Raw genomic sequence first — 19,043 nt, 5'->3', positions numbered from 1 at the left:
TTCCCTTAGAAGATTTTTGCAGTTTTATTTTTTTTAATTAATTTATTTACTTTTGGTTTACAGCATTCAGTTCCACAGTCCCTTGAGTTTCAAATTTTCTTCCTCTCCCCCACATGGCAATATGTAAACAAATATAGGTTCTACAAATATCTTCACATTAAACATCAGTCAAGTTGTAAAGGAGGATTATAACCAATGTACTGAATAATGAGAAAGCAGAAACAAAACAAAACAAAAAGAGAGAGAGCTAGCAGTTTGCTTCAATCTGCATTCAGACTCCATATGTTTTTTCTCTGGATGTGGATATCCCTTTCCATCATGAGTCTTTTGGAGTGGTCTTATAACCTTACATTGCTGAGAGGAGCCTAGTCTATCAAAGTTAGTCGTCACACATACGATGTGTTAATGTTAATTTTTTTTTTTCAAGCTATGAATTCAGGTGTCTTTATTTCTTTTTTTTTTAATTTTTCAAATGCTTTATTAGCTTCTGATTTATATCATTCATTTCCACCTGATTTTGAGTTACAAATTTTCTCCCCATTTTTGCCCTACCCACCACCCCAAAATAGCAGTCCCACAGGATATCCCCTCCTCCAATCTGCTCTCTTCCATATTTTCTCCCATACCCCTTTTGACTTTTCCAGTGGATCTCTATGCCCCAGTGCCTGTATATCTTATTTCCCAATTACATGTAAAATAGTATTAATAATAATATATACATTTGAATATTTGATTTTAAAACTTTGAATTCCAGATTCATTCCCTTCCTCCCTTGTCACCCACCCTTACTGGGAAGATAAGCAGTTCAGTATAGGTTGTACATGTGTGGCAAATGCAAAACAATAACATAGTAGATATATTGTAAAAGACTGACTATGTTTCCCTCCCTCCTATCCCACCTCCCACTTGTTATATTCTCTACTTTGATCCCGTCCCTTTTCAAAAGGGTGCTTCCAACTTCCCTCTCCCCCAGTCTGCCCTCCCTTCCATCATCCCCCCTCTCATCCCATTCCCCCCCCCTACTCTCCTGGAGGGTGAGATACCCTATTTAGTGTGTATTTCATTCCCTCCTCAAGCCAAATTCAATGGGAATAAGGTTGGCCCATTCCCTTTTGCATTCCTATTCTTCCGCTCCATTGTAACCATTCTCCCTTGCCTCTTCTATATGAGATAGTTTACCCCATTCTGTCTCTCCCCGTCTCCTCTCATTATATTCCTCTCTCACCTCTTAATTTCACCTTTTAAGTATCATCCCTTCCTGTTAAATTAGTCCTGTGCCCTCTATCTATGTATACCTGTAAACATATATACACACATTCACATATGTATTCATATGCCCATATACCCTCATATGTAGACATATATATATATGTATGTATGTATGTATGTATTTCTATTCCCTTCAGCTACTGAGAAAAGTTTCATAAGTTAAAATTATTGTTTTTCCATGTAGGAATGTTAATAGTTCAACTTTGATAAGTTCCTTATGACTTCTTTTCCCTGTTTACCTTCTCATGTTTCTCTTGCTTCTTGTATCTGAGTGTTAAATTTTCTATTCAACTCTGGTTTTTTCATCAAGAATGCTTGAAAGTCCTCTATTCCACTGAATGACCATATTTTCCCCTGAAACATGATACTCAGTTTTGCTGGGTAGGTGACTCTTGGTTTTAATCCCAGCTCCTTTGACCTCCTTGACCTCCAAGCCCTTCAATCCCTCAGTGTAGAAGCTGCCAGATCCTGGGTTATCCTGATCATGTTTCCACAATATTCAAATTGTTTCTTCCTGGCTGCTTGTAATATTCTCTCCTTAATCTGGTAATTCTGGAACCTGGCTATGATATTCCTAGGAGTTTTCTTTTTGGGATCTTTTTCAGGAGGTGATTGGTGGATTCTTTCAACCTCTATTTTGCCCTCTGGTTCTAAAACATCAGTGTAGTTTTCTTTGAGAACTTCCTGGAGGATGATTTCTAGGTTCTTACTCTGATCATGGCTTTATGTAGTCCAATAATTTTTAAATTATCTCCCCTGGATCTATTTTCCAGGTCAGTGGTTTTTCACATGAGATATTTCACATTGCCTTCTATTTTTGATTTGTGTCGATCTGTTTAAGAGCATCTTCATTTCTCATAAAGTCATTAGCTTCCATTTGCTCCAATCTAATTCTGAAGCAATGATTCTCCTCAGTGAGCTTTTGAAATTCTTTTTCGTTGACTCTCATTTTGTAATTTTCTTGCAGTGTTCTCATTTCTTTTCCCAATTTTTCCTCCACTTCTCTTATCTGCTTCTTAAGGTCCTCTATGGCCTGTAACCAGCTCATATTTTCCTTTGAAGTCTTTGGTGCAGGAGTTCTGACTTCACTGTCTTCCTCCTGTTCCATGCTTTGCTACTTTTGGTCCCCAAAATAGGAGTCTAATGTTGGATTCTTCTGTCTGCTTTGTTTCCTTTGCTTGGTTATGTCACCCCTCAGTCACTTGACCCCTGGGCTTTTTGCTACAGTAGGACTCTGCCACCAAGCGGGGGAGCTTTTGTCCCAAACGCTGGGGTTTTCTCAGCTTTTGGAGGTATTAGATGGGTGCCCTCTCTGAGGTCTCCACATGCTCTGGCAAGCTGGACACACACCCCAGGACCTCCACCCTAGACTGCAATTCAAATCCAAGCAGGTTAATGCAAGAACTATTACCCCTCAGACTGGTGCTTGGTCCCCATACACTCTACAGGCCAGGAGCTGAAGCTGCCACGTGGCACTGGCTGGCTGTGCTGGCATCTCAGTGGCTTCTCCCCTGGGGGCAAAAGCCACGCACTCCCACTTACTGGGTCCCAAAGTCCAGACTGCACTGACCTCTCACTATGTCATTGTGATAGTAATGGCAATTAAAGATTCCCCTGTATTGGCTTGGTTTTCAAACTGATTGTGTTAAAACCCAGAGCTTGTTAATTGATTGAATGATTGGAAGGTCCTGGGGTGGGGTAGTACTTGGAGATTATTTAATCATCCTTAGTAAATGCTGTATTTTGAATGATGTCATGTTTTGACCTTCTCTGTTCTTGGTTTGTCACTGAATAAAATGGAGAGCACCTATGCTGGTATTCTGAACCTTGGGAAGTTGCCTTTCCTTGGTGTTACAGTACAGTCATTCACATCTATGTGTTGATAAATCTGGAAATGGCCACAGCTGCTACTGATCTGGAGTCCCTCTGGTTCCATGGGGCTGGGCTCAGCTCCCAGAGCACTGCACTGGCCAATTCCTGCCAGCCTGCCGGGCTGTCCTCAGTGGGAGGTTAGCTTCTCCGTGTCATTTTGTGGGTTCTGCAGTTCCAAAATTGTTTAGAGTCCCCTTTTTACATGGATTGGGGAAGGTGGATGCCGGAGCAGCAGAAAGGTCCTGCTTCTATTCCACCATCTTGACTCCAGGTCAATATTAATTTTTCAAAGATATATTGTACAATTATACACTTCCATGCTTTACGTACAGCATACTAAACATAATTCAACCTCTTCCTCAAAGACTCAATTTGGCAAATGACATCAATTATTTTACTGTGCCCACATTTAAGGATAATCTCAGGCAGGTACTCAAGCTTCACAGTGTTACTTGTGCCTGCACCAATGCGGCTCCAGGTTGCTTTGCTTTTCTGACTGATGATTTTTATGTTGCTGTGCCTCTCTGTTTATCTATCCCTCATTTCTCCCTGTTGTCAATGTTCTTATTTCTAGCAGTTCACTTCACACTTGTTCCTGCTAAACTCTTGTCCAAAAAATACACTGAAGATTGCAAGGAGAAAACCAGATAATCAGGCTTGTTAAATCAACGATCTTAATTTTACACTCAGCTGAGTGTACTCTTTTATGGAGTAAAATCCATAGTCTTTGTGCTATTTTCCTTTACAGCTCAGAAGTTTCTTCCATTAATCCTGGTATTTTGGCTATATGTGACTGTAGTCCCAATAGCTGAGGCTGTCAAAAAAAAATCTAACCAATATATAAGGGAGGTGTTATCAGTACTAATTTACCATGCCTCTTAAAAAACGTATCTCAGAAACTTAAAGGACAGACAGGTGGATGCACAATAACCGAGTGGCAAAACTAGGGTTCTCTGGTCTTACTTCCTATTGCTATTTTAGAGGCTGGGACTATACCTTTTACTTGATAGGATAAAATTTATACTTTGTTTCAGACATTGTTTGCTCTGGTTTTCCCAATAAACACTTATTGACTAACTATAGTATTGCTAGAATAAATTAGTTGAATTTTAATAATTGCTTTTTGTCTTATGTAAACAAGAAAAAACTGCACCTCCCTCAGATGGAAGAACTACTTTACTAAAAAGTAATGTTCTTTTTTCATGAAAGTTATATGCAGTTATTCAATAAGTAGGAGTTTTGGAAGAATGATGGTTAACAAAATAAAAAAGTTGGTTAACCTAAGGAAGTGAGAACGATCATGACAGATCTGGTCTCATTTTACAAGCAACAGCCAGACAAAAGGTGATGGAAATGATTAAGAGGCACAGACATTACTGAAATTGAACTTGGATGCTATGCATGACCAAAGCAGTACACTACCACTTAACATTGGGGATGGTTCTCACATGTCTCTATTAAACCCAAATTATAAAGAAAAACAGAGGAAGACCAAGGAGATCTTTGGAGATTATTCTTTCACACCTCTTTTTTCCAAGATGACATCCTTGACCATATGAATCACATTTTCCCTTTATACCCTGCAGACTGAATCTGACCTCCACTGGAGAGTCTGAGGGGGCACTTGCAACTGAAAACCTTCTTTTGTGTACTAGGTTTCCATGCAAACAGTATAGAGCTTGAAAAAACCCAAAGCACATACTCTGTTGGCTTAATCACTGAAAATAAACTTCCTGGAGCTCTTCTCTAAGAGTACTGTTCTTTTCCTGAACAACATGGAAAGGGTCTCAAAATAAACAAGTCTCATTGTAAACAATGAGGAATAAACTTGGCACTTCATCAGTTAAAAGGGAAGAGAGAAAGGCAACCTTTCCTTGACATGCTGTGAGCTTGGATTCTGATTGGGATCTCCCTTAGAAGTCTTTCAGAAAAGCGTCAAACTTGACATTCAGGCTCACAGCTCCATGCACTGCATTAAGGCTTACTCCTATACTTGGTTTTCTTTCCCCAAGATTTCAGGGGAGCAGAGAAATATATAGAACCCAAGTTAGGATAAAGAAGTGAATTCTTACCTAGAATGGTAGCTGTAAATTAATTCATTTCTCTAGACCTGGAAACTGATCTCTATGATAGAATCCTAGGCAAGGATTGAACACTAATAACATGAGACTAGTGAAAAAAGAAAAAAGCTAATCCTTGGATAGTCCCTGGTGACTTAAAATTTGCTAGGATGCAAGTAGATACACATCTTCAAGAGGCAGTTATTATACTGGAAAAAGCAATGGCCTAAAAGTTAGGACATATGAGTTTTAGTCTACATTCTACTGCCAAGAAGCTATAATGATTCCTTGACCAATAAATCCGCCAGTATATTCAATGGTTTTTATTCAGATCTCATCCTCCTTGTCCCTTATTTGTGCATTTTGACACTGATAACCATTCCTCCTGCCCTTCTTTTTCCTCCTTTACCTTCCATGATTGCCCTCTCCTGGTTTTCTTCTTATCTATCTGATCCATGATTCTCAATGTCCTTTTCTAAACCATCATCTATCTCCTATATCTTTACATGAGTTCTCTCAGGGCTTTGCCTTAGGCTTCTATTTTTCTTTCTTTCCACTTTCTCTTGTACTGTCCTCACTGACTCTCATGGGTTTAATTAAAATCCCTACACAGATGACTCTTACATACATATGTGTGTGTTCACAGTTTATAATGTGGGCTTAGAATTCAAGAGGAAAATTAAGAGCATATACACACAGACATACATACATATGTATGTATGTCTGTGTGTACATCTATATATATTAATATACTATATAGTAATATGCTATATATATTCAACAGGTATTTACAGCATATATATATTTACATGTGTGTATAAATATATGTATACACATCCCTAATTTTTCTCCTGAATTTTAAGCCTGCACTGTAAACTGCCTGTTAGATATCTTCAGATGGATGTACATCAGCTTGTCAAAGTCAACATATCCTGATCAAAACTCATGGTCTTCCCCACTAAATCTAATCTTCCTTCAAACCTCCCAGTTTCTGTTAAGGGTACCACCATCCTCCTAAGTAACCCAGATTCATAACCTTGGAGGCATACTTGATTATCCCTCTCCTTTACATACCCTATATTTAATTAGTTACTAGATCTTATCATTTACCTCCTCAGTACTTCTCTATTCTTTCCACCAACAAAGTTACTTTGGTACTTCAAGCCTTGATCTTTCCACTGGCTTAATGTAAGAGCCTCCAAATTGGTCTCCATGCTTCATGCATCTCTCTTTTCCAAGTCATGTTCTTTCCACACAGCTGTCAAAAACCTCTAACATATTCTGACTGCCTTTAGGATAAAACATACTAATCAGCCTAGAATATGGCCCTCCATAATCTGATTACTACCTGCCTATTCAGCCTAATATCTCTACATTTAAGCCAAACTGAATTATTAGCTGTTCCCTGAACTTGAAATTTCATCACATACTTCCTTGTATTCCCACAAACTATACCCCAAGCTTGAAATGCACTCTATTCTAATCTTAGCCTCTCAAAATCTTTTTCTTCCTTTAAACATGATTTTAAGTGAAGCCTTCACTTGCATTTGCACAATATACATATTGGACTTTTTGCCAAAATACTATAAATTCCTTGGTAACAGAACTTTCTCTTTGTAGCCTCAACTCTTAGCACAGTGCCTTACCATGTGTTCTTGATGTTTGTGAAACTAAAACAATTGAACTACATTATCACTGGGAAGTCATTTATAGAATCACAAAATCATGAAATTACAGAATTTTAGAATTGTTAGAGACTCCAGTAGCCAACAGTTGAATTCTTAATCTAAAAGCAATCCCCACTATAACATAACTGACAAGTGATCATGTGACCTCTACTTGGATGAAGAAGCTATCATCTCCCAGAGTGAACCATTCAGCTTGCTATAACTTGAATTGTTCAGGAATTCTTCTTAATATCAAACCTAAATTTTCCTTTTCTGCAATTTCTACCTATTTTAATTCTACCTCTTTTGGTTCTTCTCTCTGGGGCCAAACAGAACTCTAATCCCTCTTCCACAGAACAGCCCTTCAAATACTTGAAGATAGCCATCAAGTTCTCCCTTAATCTCCTCTTCTCCAGAGTAAACACTCCTAATTACTTCAACTGGTTTTATTTTTCAATGCCTTGGTTTGCACTTCTGTAAAAATGAGGGATTAGATAAATTCTAAGGTCCCCTCTGACTCTAAATTCAACAGTTCTGCTACTTGAGGTGACTGTGACTTTATCATTCCAATTCATTCTGAAGTTCCACCACTTTACCTCTTATAACAGCATTGAATGAAGGGCCCTTAAAGTTCAAGTTTACACTCCCACTGCTTGCTGATCACTTACAGTCTCCTTCAGACAGGAAAAAACAAACAAACTGTAGAGCAATCTATCTGAAATAATGGTCATGACAAGCACTGTCACCACCAAAGCAATAGGTAAAAACCTCATGGAAGAGAAATGGTAAGGATCTAGAGAAAGGGATGAAAGGATTCTATATGCTCCCACTAAAAAAAAGGTATGATAAAGTTGTCTGAGCAACTGAAACCTTGTAGAGCCTGTGCAAAAAATGTAAGTATCTACAACAACAATATTCATTTGTTTTGTAACTACCACTAGAAAGAACCATTTTAAATCAGTGATTTAAGAAAACATGTGGCTTCCATTGGAGTTTAAAAATGCAAGAAAAATTATTAAGCAACTGCTATGTATAAGGCAATAATGGGGATTCAAAGATAAAAAACAAAACAGTCCATGCCCTCAAGGCTTTTTTAATCTAATGAGAATACATCATTTTCACAGAGAAGTAGGAAACAAGGTGGATAAGGGCAAGGAATAATCTTGGACAATGTGCTCTGAGAACATTTGGGAGATTATTTTTAGTTGGTTAGATTAGAAAAGACTTGTAGAAGAGATGACACCTGAACTGGGCCTCAAACAAAGGAAAAGATTTCAACAGATGGAAATGTGGAGAAAGGACATTGTAGACAGATTGCATGAATGTACTGAGGAGGTAGATTGAAGGCCAAAAGTTGTAAGCATCTAGTAGTCCGGTTTTGATGGATTACATTTCATGTGATAGAACGTGAGGGGGGGGTGGGAAACAACTATGAAGATATATGGGAGTCAGATTATGAAGGAAATTAGATGCTAACCTAAGGGATTTATATTTTACCTGACAGACCATGGGGAAGGACTGAAGATTTTTGAAGAAGGAAGTGAAGCATGATCAGGTCTCTACAATAAAAATAATTTGACATCTACTCAAAGAAAAAACTATAAGGGACAATCTGGAGCCAGGGAGAGGTGAGGTATATCTAATCTTCTGTGAATTAATTAGAGATCAATACAAGCTGTTTCTAAAATAATCATAATGTTTTAGCTATTTTGAATTTGTTCTTTTGGCTAGCCAGGTAATTAATCTGATTGATTTTGATGAATTAATGAGCTGGCTGACAAAATCACCAAGTCAATATTAATTTTAAGAACTGTCAGGACCCTTCATTGTGTGAGGTTAAAGGACTAGCGAGGTGGGATTTCGGAATAGGTAGAATAACAACACAGGAAAACACAATCAACACAAAACTTAGAATCAAAGAACCTGGAGCCAGAAAAAGACTTAAGAGATGATTTAACATAACCTTTCATTTTACAGATGAAAATTTTAAGGCACTGAGTGTTTAAATCACTACTTAAGAGTACATAGCATATGAGTGAGAGGAGCAAAACCAGAAAAACATTGTACACAATTATAGACATATCATATCTGTGATGAGTGACTTTGATAGACTGGGCTCATATCAGCAATGCAACGTTATAAGGCAACTCCAGAGGAATCATGATGGAAAAGGCTTTCCACATCCAGAGAAAGATTTATGGAGTCTGAATGCACACGACTTGTTCTCTTTTTTGTTTTGTTTTGTTCCTTCTTTCTCGCTGTTCGTTCCACTGGTTATAATCCTTCTTTACAACTTGACTAATGTTTAGTGTGAAGGTATCTGTAAAATTTATATCAGATTTCATGCTGCCGTAGGGAGGAGGGGGAGAAAATCTGGAACTCAAAAGCTTGTGGAACTGAATGTTTTAAACTAAAAGTAAATAAATGAATAAATTAAAAAAAAAAGAATACATAGCATAATTCAAATGAATTCTACAAGCATTTATCAGGTCCCTTTAAGTGTAAGCTAACATACTAGGTTCTGGGGATATAAAGACAAAAGTGAAATAAGTCCTCTGTACTCAAGAGGCTTATATTCCATTGGAGGGAGGGTATGGATAAAGTGGAGCGCATTCAGAGAATGGCAATCAGAATGAAAGTCCTCATATTCATGCATATGAAGATTAGATAAAAGAACCTGAGATATTAACCTAGGGAGGAGAAACCTTAAGGGGATGTGATAGAAGTCTTCAGCATCTGAAGGACTGTTTCATGTGTAAAAAAGTATTAGATTTATTCTGTTTGCTTCAGAAGACAGATCCAGAAGTAATGGGTGGAAAATGCAGGGGGGTTAATTTAGATTTGTTGTTAGGAAAAGACTACCTAACAATGAGTCTCTAAAGGTGGAATGGGCATTTGGGGGTGTTGGTTCTCCCTGACATAAGGCTTTTAAGCAAAGATTGGATGACCATTTGTAAGGTATGTTGCAAAGGGGATTCATGTTCACATACAGATCAGGGTAAGTGGCATGTGAGGTTCCTTCCACCTCTGCAATTCTGGCATACAAAACATATACATATAAATAAATGTGAGTTAATTTGAAAAAGGAGAGAACACTAAATATCTGAGGGTATCAGTAAATATTTAATGAAGAAGGTAGAAACTGAGCTGAGCTTTGAAGGAAAATAAAAATTCTGAGAAACAGGGGGAAAGAGTATATAGAAGGCAAGGCTGATGGTCTATGAAAATGTATGGAGGTGAGAGAGAGAGTATCAAAATTAGGGAACAGCTAGTCTAGTTTAATTAGAATATAGAGTATGGGAAGAGGAACAATATGAAATAAAGATGGAAAGGAAGGTTAGGGTCAGATTGTGGAGGACCCTTAAATATCAAATTCTATGAGTTCAGAGAGAAGAATAGCTGTGGACTGGAATGTTCAGAGAAGCTTTAATTAAAGAGAGCAGACTTGAGCTGGTTCTTTGATGGGGAGGATTTATATACATGAAGAAGGGATAAAGACCAAACTAAGATGAATGTCATAAACAAAAGGCAAAGATATAGGAATGTTCAAGGGGAGTTAGTGTGTAATGATTGACCATTCTGACTGAAGTGAAGACTTGTCTTGAGATCTAATGATAGATAAGTGGAAAATTAGAATGGGTGACTATATATATATAGGTTTATATCCTGTTGAGGGCCTTTCACATTCAATTATTTGCCAAAGAAAAATATAAAAAAATGCCTATAAATCAATATATGTTGTCCATATATTGGAGGTATTGTCACAATTTAATAGTAATGACATTTTCTCCTGATTCTGGAGACAGTAAATTCTCTTTGATCACCTTGTTCTTTGGAATATGTCTGTTTTTATAAGTTTGAACATATGCTGTTGATTAATTCTCTATAGGAAATATATAACAGTAGTGCTAGACCCAATACAACAATAGTATAAAACCATATAACAAACTGTTCTTTAGCTAATGCAAAGCTTTACTTCAGTCACCAGTCTCACAGTTCTTAAACAAATGATGGTTCCATACATTACTTTTTAGATAACTTAGAGTCGATGGACAACATGAAAATTTATCATTAATCTCTATAAGGTGTTCCCTTTGAAGGTAAATCTCCCATTTTTTGAGTTTGCTCTTTTTTTTCCAAATTCAGTTGCCCAATCTAGATTTGTAGCCCTATGGAAGGTAAGGCAAACATGTCATTTTATTTACTGAGATTTCACTCTTCTAGCCACTAGATAGATTTTAGGACTTTGGAGCTCAGGCTTTGACCTCTTCAGCTTCCCTGGGGGGTGGGGTCTTCAGTGATTCCCAACTTTTATCAAATCTCTTATGGACAAGAGCCAAACTCTAAGATCACTGTCTTTGTCAGCAAACTCATCTTGTGATTACAGGGTGAGTTAGAATAGCAATCAATTTACACTCTAAGAGTCCAACTGACAATAGCTAAATATCCTTTAGTCACATTGAACTCCTCCTCCTGAACTAATCTAATCCTGGAGCGGAACTTTTAATTGACACAAGATTGTGCTTGATAATTTGGGATTATGCTATAAAAAAATGGAAGAGGGACCAAAACAACTGTATTCTTTGACACAGAGATTCCACTGCTAGGTGGGACAATTCCCCCTACTCTTCTTCAAGGAGATCAAAGATAGAAAGATCCTAAATATACCAAAATATTTAATGTAGAACTTTTTGTGTTAGCAAAGAAATGGAAACAAAGCTGAAGCTAATTGATGGGAGTATGTTAAGCAAATCATGCTATGTGGAGGTAATTTATTTTGCTGTAAGAAAAAAAATATGTGAAGAACTCAGAGAAATTTGAGAAGAGTTATATGAAATCACACAGAGGAAAGTAAGTAGAACCAGGAAAATGATACATACAATGACAACCGTATAATTGAAATGGAGAATAAAATGAAATTGAATATTATATTGTTATAATTTCTAGGTCTGACCTGGGAGAATATTTAAGAAAATGTAGCTCTTGCAGAGTTGAGATACTATAGAGGTAGAAAAATCACATATACCATCAGAAGTAATGTGTTGGTTTTCCTGAATTTGAATTATTTTTGTTGTTATTCTTTTAAAATCTTTGTTACGAGGGTAACACAGCTGAGAAGGTAGAGGGGGAAGTAATATATTTTAAAATGTGATGTAAAAACAGGGAATCAATAAAAAAAATTCTTTAAGATTATGTCGAACAAACTTCACAATTCAGACAGGATCAGGTTGTTGTATGATTTTTAAAATGGTTGTTGTCCTTCATTCTTGAAGAGGACCAAAATGATATCACTATACTAAAGTCAAGTTTCAGTGTGTCTGACTGTGGCTGATCAGACCAATATGAGCTCAGAGTACTCTACCACAGGTCAGGCAAAAATAGTCCATGTGAACATTTGGGGTGGATTCTCCAAATCTGCGTATTCTGCAGTTTCTTTGAGCTGTTTCAATTCTGCTTTGCTCATAGAGCACAGCACCTTCTCTGATGTGGGCATGCCATGCTGAGTGGTCCTGTGCCAGTATCTCCCATGTCACATAATCAATTCCAAAGTTCTTGAAAGAGACCTTGAGTGTGTTCTTATAACGCTTCTTCTGACCACCATGTAAATGCTTGCCTTGTGTGAGTTCTCCATAAAACAGTCTTTTTGTAACTGTACATTTTGCATTTGGACAACATGGTGAGTCTATCGGGGTTGCACTCTCTGAAGCAGAGTTTGAATGCTTGGCAGTTTGGTTCAAGTTAGAACCTCAGTGTCTGGTCCTTATCCTGCCAGGTGATCTTCAGAATCTTCCTAAGACAATTCAAATGGAAGCAATTCAGTCTCCTGGCATGGCACTGGTAAACTATCCAGATTTCACAGGCATACAACAATGAGGTCAGCACAACAAACCTTCAGTTTGATAGTCAGTCTAATACTTCTCTCCCACACCTTCCTTCAGAGTCTCCCAAACACTGAGCTAGCTCTGGCAATGTGTGCATCAACCTTATTATCAATGTGCACATCCCTAGAAAGTATACTACCAAGGTAAGTGAATTTATCCACAGCATTCAAAACTTCTCCATTTGCTGCAACTGATGGTTCCATGTATGGATGGTGTGGTGGTGGCTGATGGGGCACCTGTATTTTCTTGGTGTTGTTAGGTCAAAATTAGCACAAGCAGCAGAGAATTGATCCATACTTTGTCACATCTCAGCTTAAGAGGCTGCATTGAGTATGGAATTATCTGCAAACAAAAAATCATGCACCCATACTACCTCCACTTTGGTCTTGGCTTACATTACATTCTTTTCAAATTGAAGAATTTGCCATCAGTGCAGAAGCTGACCTTGATGCCATGTTCATCCACATTGAAAGCATTTGACAACATGGGTGAAAACATCATTCTAAAAAGCATGGGAACAAGCACACAGCCTTGTTTCACTCCATTGGTGACTGGGAAGACACAAAAGCATTGTTCATTATCTAGAACCCAGGCAAGCATGCCATCATGAAACTGATGTACAATGCTGATGAACTTCTCTGGGCCATAAAATTTTGACATAACTTTCCATAAGCCTTCATGACTGACTATCAAAGGCCTTGGTCAGATCTACAAATGTCGTGTACAGACCTCTATCTTGCTCCTAGCATTTCTCCTGGAGTTGTCAGGTAGCAAACACCATATCAACTGTTCCTTGGCTCTTTCTGAAGCTACACTGGCTCTCAGGTAGATGACCATCTTCCAGGTAGAGGATCAGCCTATTAAGGAGGATTCTGGCAAGCATCTTGCCAGCAGTGACTAAGAGAGAGACAGCCCTGTGATTGTCACAGGATTATCTATTTCCTTTACCTTTACAGAGATGGACAATGGAGGAATCCTTGGACTCCTGGGAGAAACCTTAGCTTGCCATATAGCCTGGAAAATTTCAATCAACTTCTGTTTGAGCAATGGACCCCCTACCTTGTAAATCTTAGCTGGAATAGAAGCAGTACCAGGTGCTTTGCCACATGAAAGTATCCTATTGGCATTCAAAACCTCTTCTTCAGTTGGAGCTTCATCTAGTGAGGGACTGACTTCAACCTCAAGTTAACAGTGAATGGCCTCAGCATTAATTGATGATGGTCTGTTGAGAACACTGTGGAAGTGTTGCACCCATCTCTCTAGGATCATGTCCTTATCACTAATCAATGTGGCTCCATCAGCATTGAGTAGCTGCGATGCACCATAGGTCTTTGGCCCATAAATAGCCTTCAGGGCATCATAAAAGCACTTTGTATCGTTACTATCAGCATAAAACTGAATTTCATTTTCCTTCTTACTGAGCCAGGAATCCTGTATCTCCCTAAGCTTTGCCTATACTTTACTTTTGATGGAATTAAATGCTGCCTTTTTAGAGATGGATGAACTATCCTGCTAATAAATTCCATGGAGTTTTCATTTTTCATTTAGCAGCTTCCCACATCATTTTTATCAAACCAACCTTGGTGTTTGCTAGTGTTCTGACCCAGATGAGCAAAGGCAGTGCTATACACCAAATCTCTGAAAGCTGTCCATTACCTTTCTGCTTCACTGTTGTTGGCTCAACTTTTCTACCAATTTAGCAACAAACTGTTCCAGTTCAAAGAAGAGCTCTAATTTGCTGACATTAATTCTTCTGGTAGTCATTTTGCCTTGGGGGCACTACTTTTGATGAATGTTAATATTTAGCTTGGAAAGGATAAGTCTATGATTAGCCCAGCATTCTGCACCATACGTTGCCTTTGTCACCGTCACATTTTGTCTCTCTCTTCTCCTTACAATCACATTGTCTATTAGATGCCAATGTTTGCTGCGAGGGTGCATCTGTGAAGTTTTATTTGGTTTAGGTAAATGGAAGACAGTGTTGGTGATGAGAAGGTCATGAGATGATAAATCTTTAGTAGTGACCATTGTTGTTGCTATTTCCAACTCCATTTCTCCCTAGGACCTCCCTGCCAAGTCTGGTAGCCCGAGCCCTCTCCAGCATTGAAGTCATGCAAAATTAGAAGCTTGTCCTCTTTTGGCACACTGATGATAAGGGTCTCTAGATCTTCATAAAATTTTTCTTTGATCTCATCAGGGTTTGTCATGTGGGAGCATAGGCACTGATGATGGTGGAATGACATTTTCCTGCAACTGGCCAATCTCATTATCATGAGCCTGTCATTCACTCCTTTTGGCAGGCATACCAGCTTGTTGACTGGATTAGTTTTGATTACATAACCTATGCCAGCTTCACTGTGGCCACTCCAAAAAACATGTATCCAGCTCCAACTTCAGTAACCTGGTCTTCATTTGCCAGCCTTGTTTCACTCAGAGCTGCTATTTGGATGTGATACCCACTGAGTTCTTTTGCAAAAAGAACTGTTCATCTTTCGGGTCTACTGGATTTTGTGTTGTCTAAAAGTGTGCACACATTCCATGTGCCAGTGGTGAGTGGAATCATCTTTGCAGATGTTTTTGTACATTTTTGTTGTGTTTCAACCACAGAGTGGGATTCCCTGCCTGCCCCGGTAATTGTAGACCAGGATTGGGTAAGCAGACAATTTTTAGGATACCTTTTCTAACCTCTTCCTCATTCCAGGAGATGAGGAGTGCAGCCCTTAAAAGGCTGCTCAGACATCTGGGGGGCTGCCAAATTCTATTGCTGCTTCCGGTGAGAAATGACCCTATGGCCTGGGCCACCTGTGTGCAGGGTTGTGACTATAGTTCCTAGTGTATCTGTACCTACTGCTTTTCCACTTGTCTGTCACCACAGGACTTTGAGATGGTTATAATGGTAAAATGGTATGGGTGATGTCTTTTGATTAGTGCGTAAATTGGATTTAAGTGAATTGCACAAAGTCATTGGCCTCACTCTCTCCTCCAGAGTCATCACAGTCCAGTGGCAGGACAGAATCAAGATGACTGGTGATGGCTCAAGATGCAGTGGATGACCTTGGCGTCTTCAATGTCTAATCAAGCTCTAAGTGCTCCACAGACAGAACCTGCTTCAGCTGTCTTCATGGTCTTGGAAACAAATTGTTCCCATCCACCCATTCCACCAGGGGAAGTCTTCACATGCTTAGGGTGGACACCCCCCCCCCCCAACCCATCAATGGGTTTGAGACACCTTGATTACCCTCGACCTGGTTTAGCCTGTCTGCCAAAACAGTTTACCAGGGTGTGGCCACTGTGCATGCTGCAGTTTCTTGGGGCCACAGGTGAGAGTTGGGTAGAACAGTTGGACACCAAAAGGCAGAAAGCAGCCCTGAAAAGTGCTCAGCAACCATCACACCAGAGGTACCAGTCCTCCCTGAACACACCCTATTTATTATTAAATCCTTATAATGAAACGCTTCCCCAAACCCATCTCCAATGTCCATTATTCTTCTCTGAAGCAAAACATAGTTTGTCCCAAACACCCTCAAATTTACAAACTCACCTATACCTAAATGAACTAGATCAGCATACTTTATGGCCTGCCTGTCCTAAAAAATTGCTAGCCATAGACTAAAGGGGTAAGTGGTGATTTGCAAGCTTGTTCTAATCTCCAATCATAAAAGAGTCCTAACAGCTTTTTATTGGGGGAGGAGAAGTTGTTAATTTTATTTATTTATTTATTTATTTTTGCAGTAGCAGTTAATTAGATTGTAGATGGAGAGTACAAAATGACTTTCAGGTTTTGAGTATCAGTGACTGGGAGTATGGTAGTGCTCTGGAAGTTAGAGAAGAAAGGAAGTTCTGGTGGGGTAGAGGATGAAGATGAGTTCAGTTTTGGACACATTTAATTTGAGATACTAAAAGATATGCAGGTGAAAGTTATCTAGACCAATCTTCTCATTTTACAGAAGGAGGATGACTAGAGAGGCTTACTCATTCCAAATCACATTAAGTATTAAGTGGCAGAGCCAGAAATATATCCCAGGTCCTTTGACTTCAAATCCAGAATTCTTTCATGCTGTACCATACTACTTTCCATCCATCCTAAAAACTAATTATTTTGAAATAGCTACCCTCTCAGCTACAGTTTTGATTCGTAGATCAAGTACACCTCACCTATATGTCCCTCCCAATCCAAGTGTCTGAATAACAAAGGAGCAATTTGAATTCCACAGTGTATGTATTCCTTTAAAAGAGAAAATTTATTATCTCAACAACCAACTAGTTCCTTCCTAATCCAACAGGAAATAGTGTCTAAACACTACCACCTCCATTCAAAGGAAAAAAAAAATCAGCTGGCTGCCATCTGCGGAAATCAAATTGGAAAGTGAATGAGAAAAATCCATCTTCAAATGACAGAATAATACACTCACCAGGGCAGTGAATGCTTGTTAACATATAAATAAATACTAATCAGCCAACTATGCAGTTGTGGAGAACTTGACATTCTAAACAAGACTGGTATATTTAGCTCACTTGCACATACCTAACTTGTTACTGTACAGAATAAAATCCATTAAGCTGGACAATAATTAGTAACTTGAGAAAAACAGGGATAGTGGGACAACAGTTGAAAGATCTACGAGGGCCTATTATTCAATGCAATAATTGTGGGTAATTTTTTTCCCCTTATAACATATACAAACCAATTACTCTAATTTGGCTGACATATGACTTTACTTCCCACAAAAATATAAGCAGAATATGGTTAAAATCACAGACTCTTGTACCTAAAATTTGTACTTGATACAATATCCTCCAGGCTTGCTTTTCTTTTCCATTTAGCTATAGGAACATAATTTTAACACATATAATTCCACTTAGGATCAACCATTCTATAGTGTTGGCCTGATTTCTTCTATAGTTTTAAAAACGAAAATTCCATATCTTTATCAACTACAAATATTGTACTTGCCAATAAGTATACCCACAGGACATATTCTATTCTCATTCTATGTGTCCCTCTTCTATGCAGATAGATAGACAAATAGATAATAGACATATATGCATGTGTGTGCATTAGTCTTCACTGTTAACATTTCATACTGAACAGGGTAATTAAAATGATGTATTGGTTCGTTTTCCTGAACTATTTTTTTTCTCTGTGTATGTGTGTGTGTGTGTATGTGTATAAGAGATGGTTTGTTGGGTAAGAAAGTGGCGTGTTAATGATATATTCAGAAATATAAGTAATATAAAAACAAAATATATCAAGATTAAAGGAAAATTTTAAAGAGAATAACCAGAGAAATGAGATCAGATTAATAGTATGGTAGTAGATAAGACTCTAATTTTCAAATAAGTAGCTTCTGATTATCATCATTTCCATATACTGTTGGGTATAACTCTTATAGTTTATAACATTACATTTCAATTATTCAAGAAAAATACATCAGTGCTTATAGTTAGTCAATTACTCTTGTTCTTTTCAATAAAATCTGTGAGCAGTTACTGAAATCTACTAACTAAACTTTAGGTTTGAGTATATGTGGCTTTATAATAATGTCAGAAGCCCAGGAGGATGCAAATGACTCATAATGTCCCACTGCTTTTTGAATTACTCTACTTCTGAATCTACATTTGGCAAAGAAGCAAAATATAATATAATAAACATTTTTAGGCTGTTTTGAAAAGAAGTTCTTTTTTTCCCCTTTTTAGTCTAAAGGGAAAAAAGAAAATGCATTAAGCCAAACCTTTGTCAGAAGATAGATAATTTTGTTGATATTCTTTTTTATCTAAGTCAGCTAGATTATGGGAGAGAGGATCAAGATGTTTTCCCTATCTTTTCCCAATTAAATGAATTACATTTAAATTAGAGTCAATGAAACATACATCGTTTTTCTTCTCTTAATAAGTTGGCATATGAAAGCTCTAGCATATTTTAGGTTTGCACGGTCCCTACCCAAATTCCACTCCAATACTCCAGAAGCCAATTTTCATACTAACAGTGAAAAATATCAAGAAACTACTATTCTCATCTGTGACTAAGTAGCTGTTAAATGTAGATATTTAGACGCAACTGAAATGACAACAACAAAATCAAGGAATGGATGAGATGACCCCTTTTGTTGCTTTCCAACTCAAGTTCAGTTCAATTTGATTCAGGGAACTGTGCTAGATGCTTGTGATAGAAAGGCAAAATAAAGCAGACCCTACCCTTAATGAACTTCCATTCTATTTGACACAAAGACAGAGAAGACAGAGACATATCTATCTATCTATCTATCTATCTATCTATCTATCTATCTATCTAT

At 37.9% G+C, this 19,043-nt stretch overlaps 1 protein-coding gene across 2 annotated transcripts in view; it reads right to left on the bottom strand.

Moving 5' to 3' along the window:
- The window catches only part of CERS3 (ceramide synthase 3), a 112,484-nt gene that overhangs the window by 7,118 nt on the left and 86,323 nt on the right, over window positions 1-19,043 (bottom strand). Inside the window, exon 12 of one of the 2 annotated variants that reach the window (XM_069098469.1) lies at window positions 11,602-12,659. The exons of the other annotated variant lie outside the window; for it this stretch is intronic. Within the exon in view, the coding sequence (XP_068954570.1) occupies window positions 12,630-12,659 (30 nt within the window). The 3' untranslated portion in view covers window positions 11,602-12,629. Of the gene's footprint in view, window positions 1-11,601; window positions 12,660-19,043 lie in introns of those variants that run through there. 2 annotated transcript variants of the gene reach the window in all.

This window comes from Petaurus breviceps, unplaced genomic scaffold, assembly GCF_028583685.1.
Source record: "Petaurus breviceps papuanus isolate PSGF00001 unplaced genomic scaffold, PetGlider_PUasm1.0 37, whole genome shotgun sequence".
Taxonomy (NCBI): Eukaryota; Metazoa; Chordata; class Mammalia; order Diprotodontia; family Petauridae; genus Petaurus; species Petaurus breviceps.
This window is presented reverse-complemented; position numbering and strand designations above follow the sequence as displayed.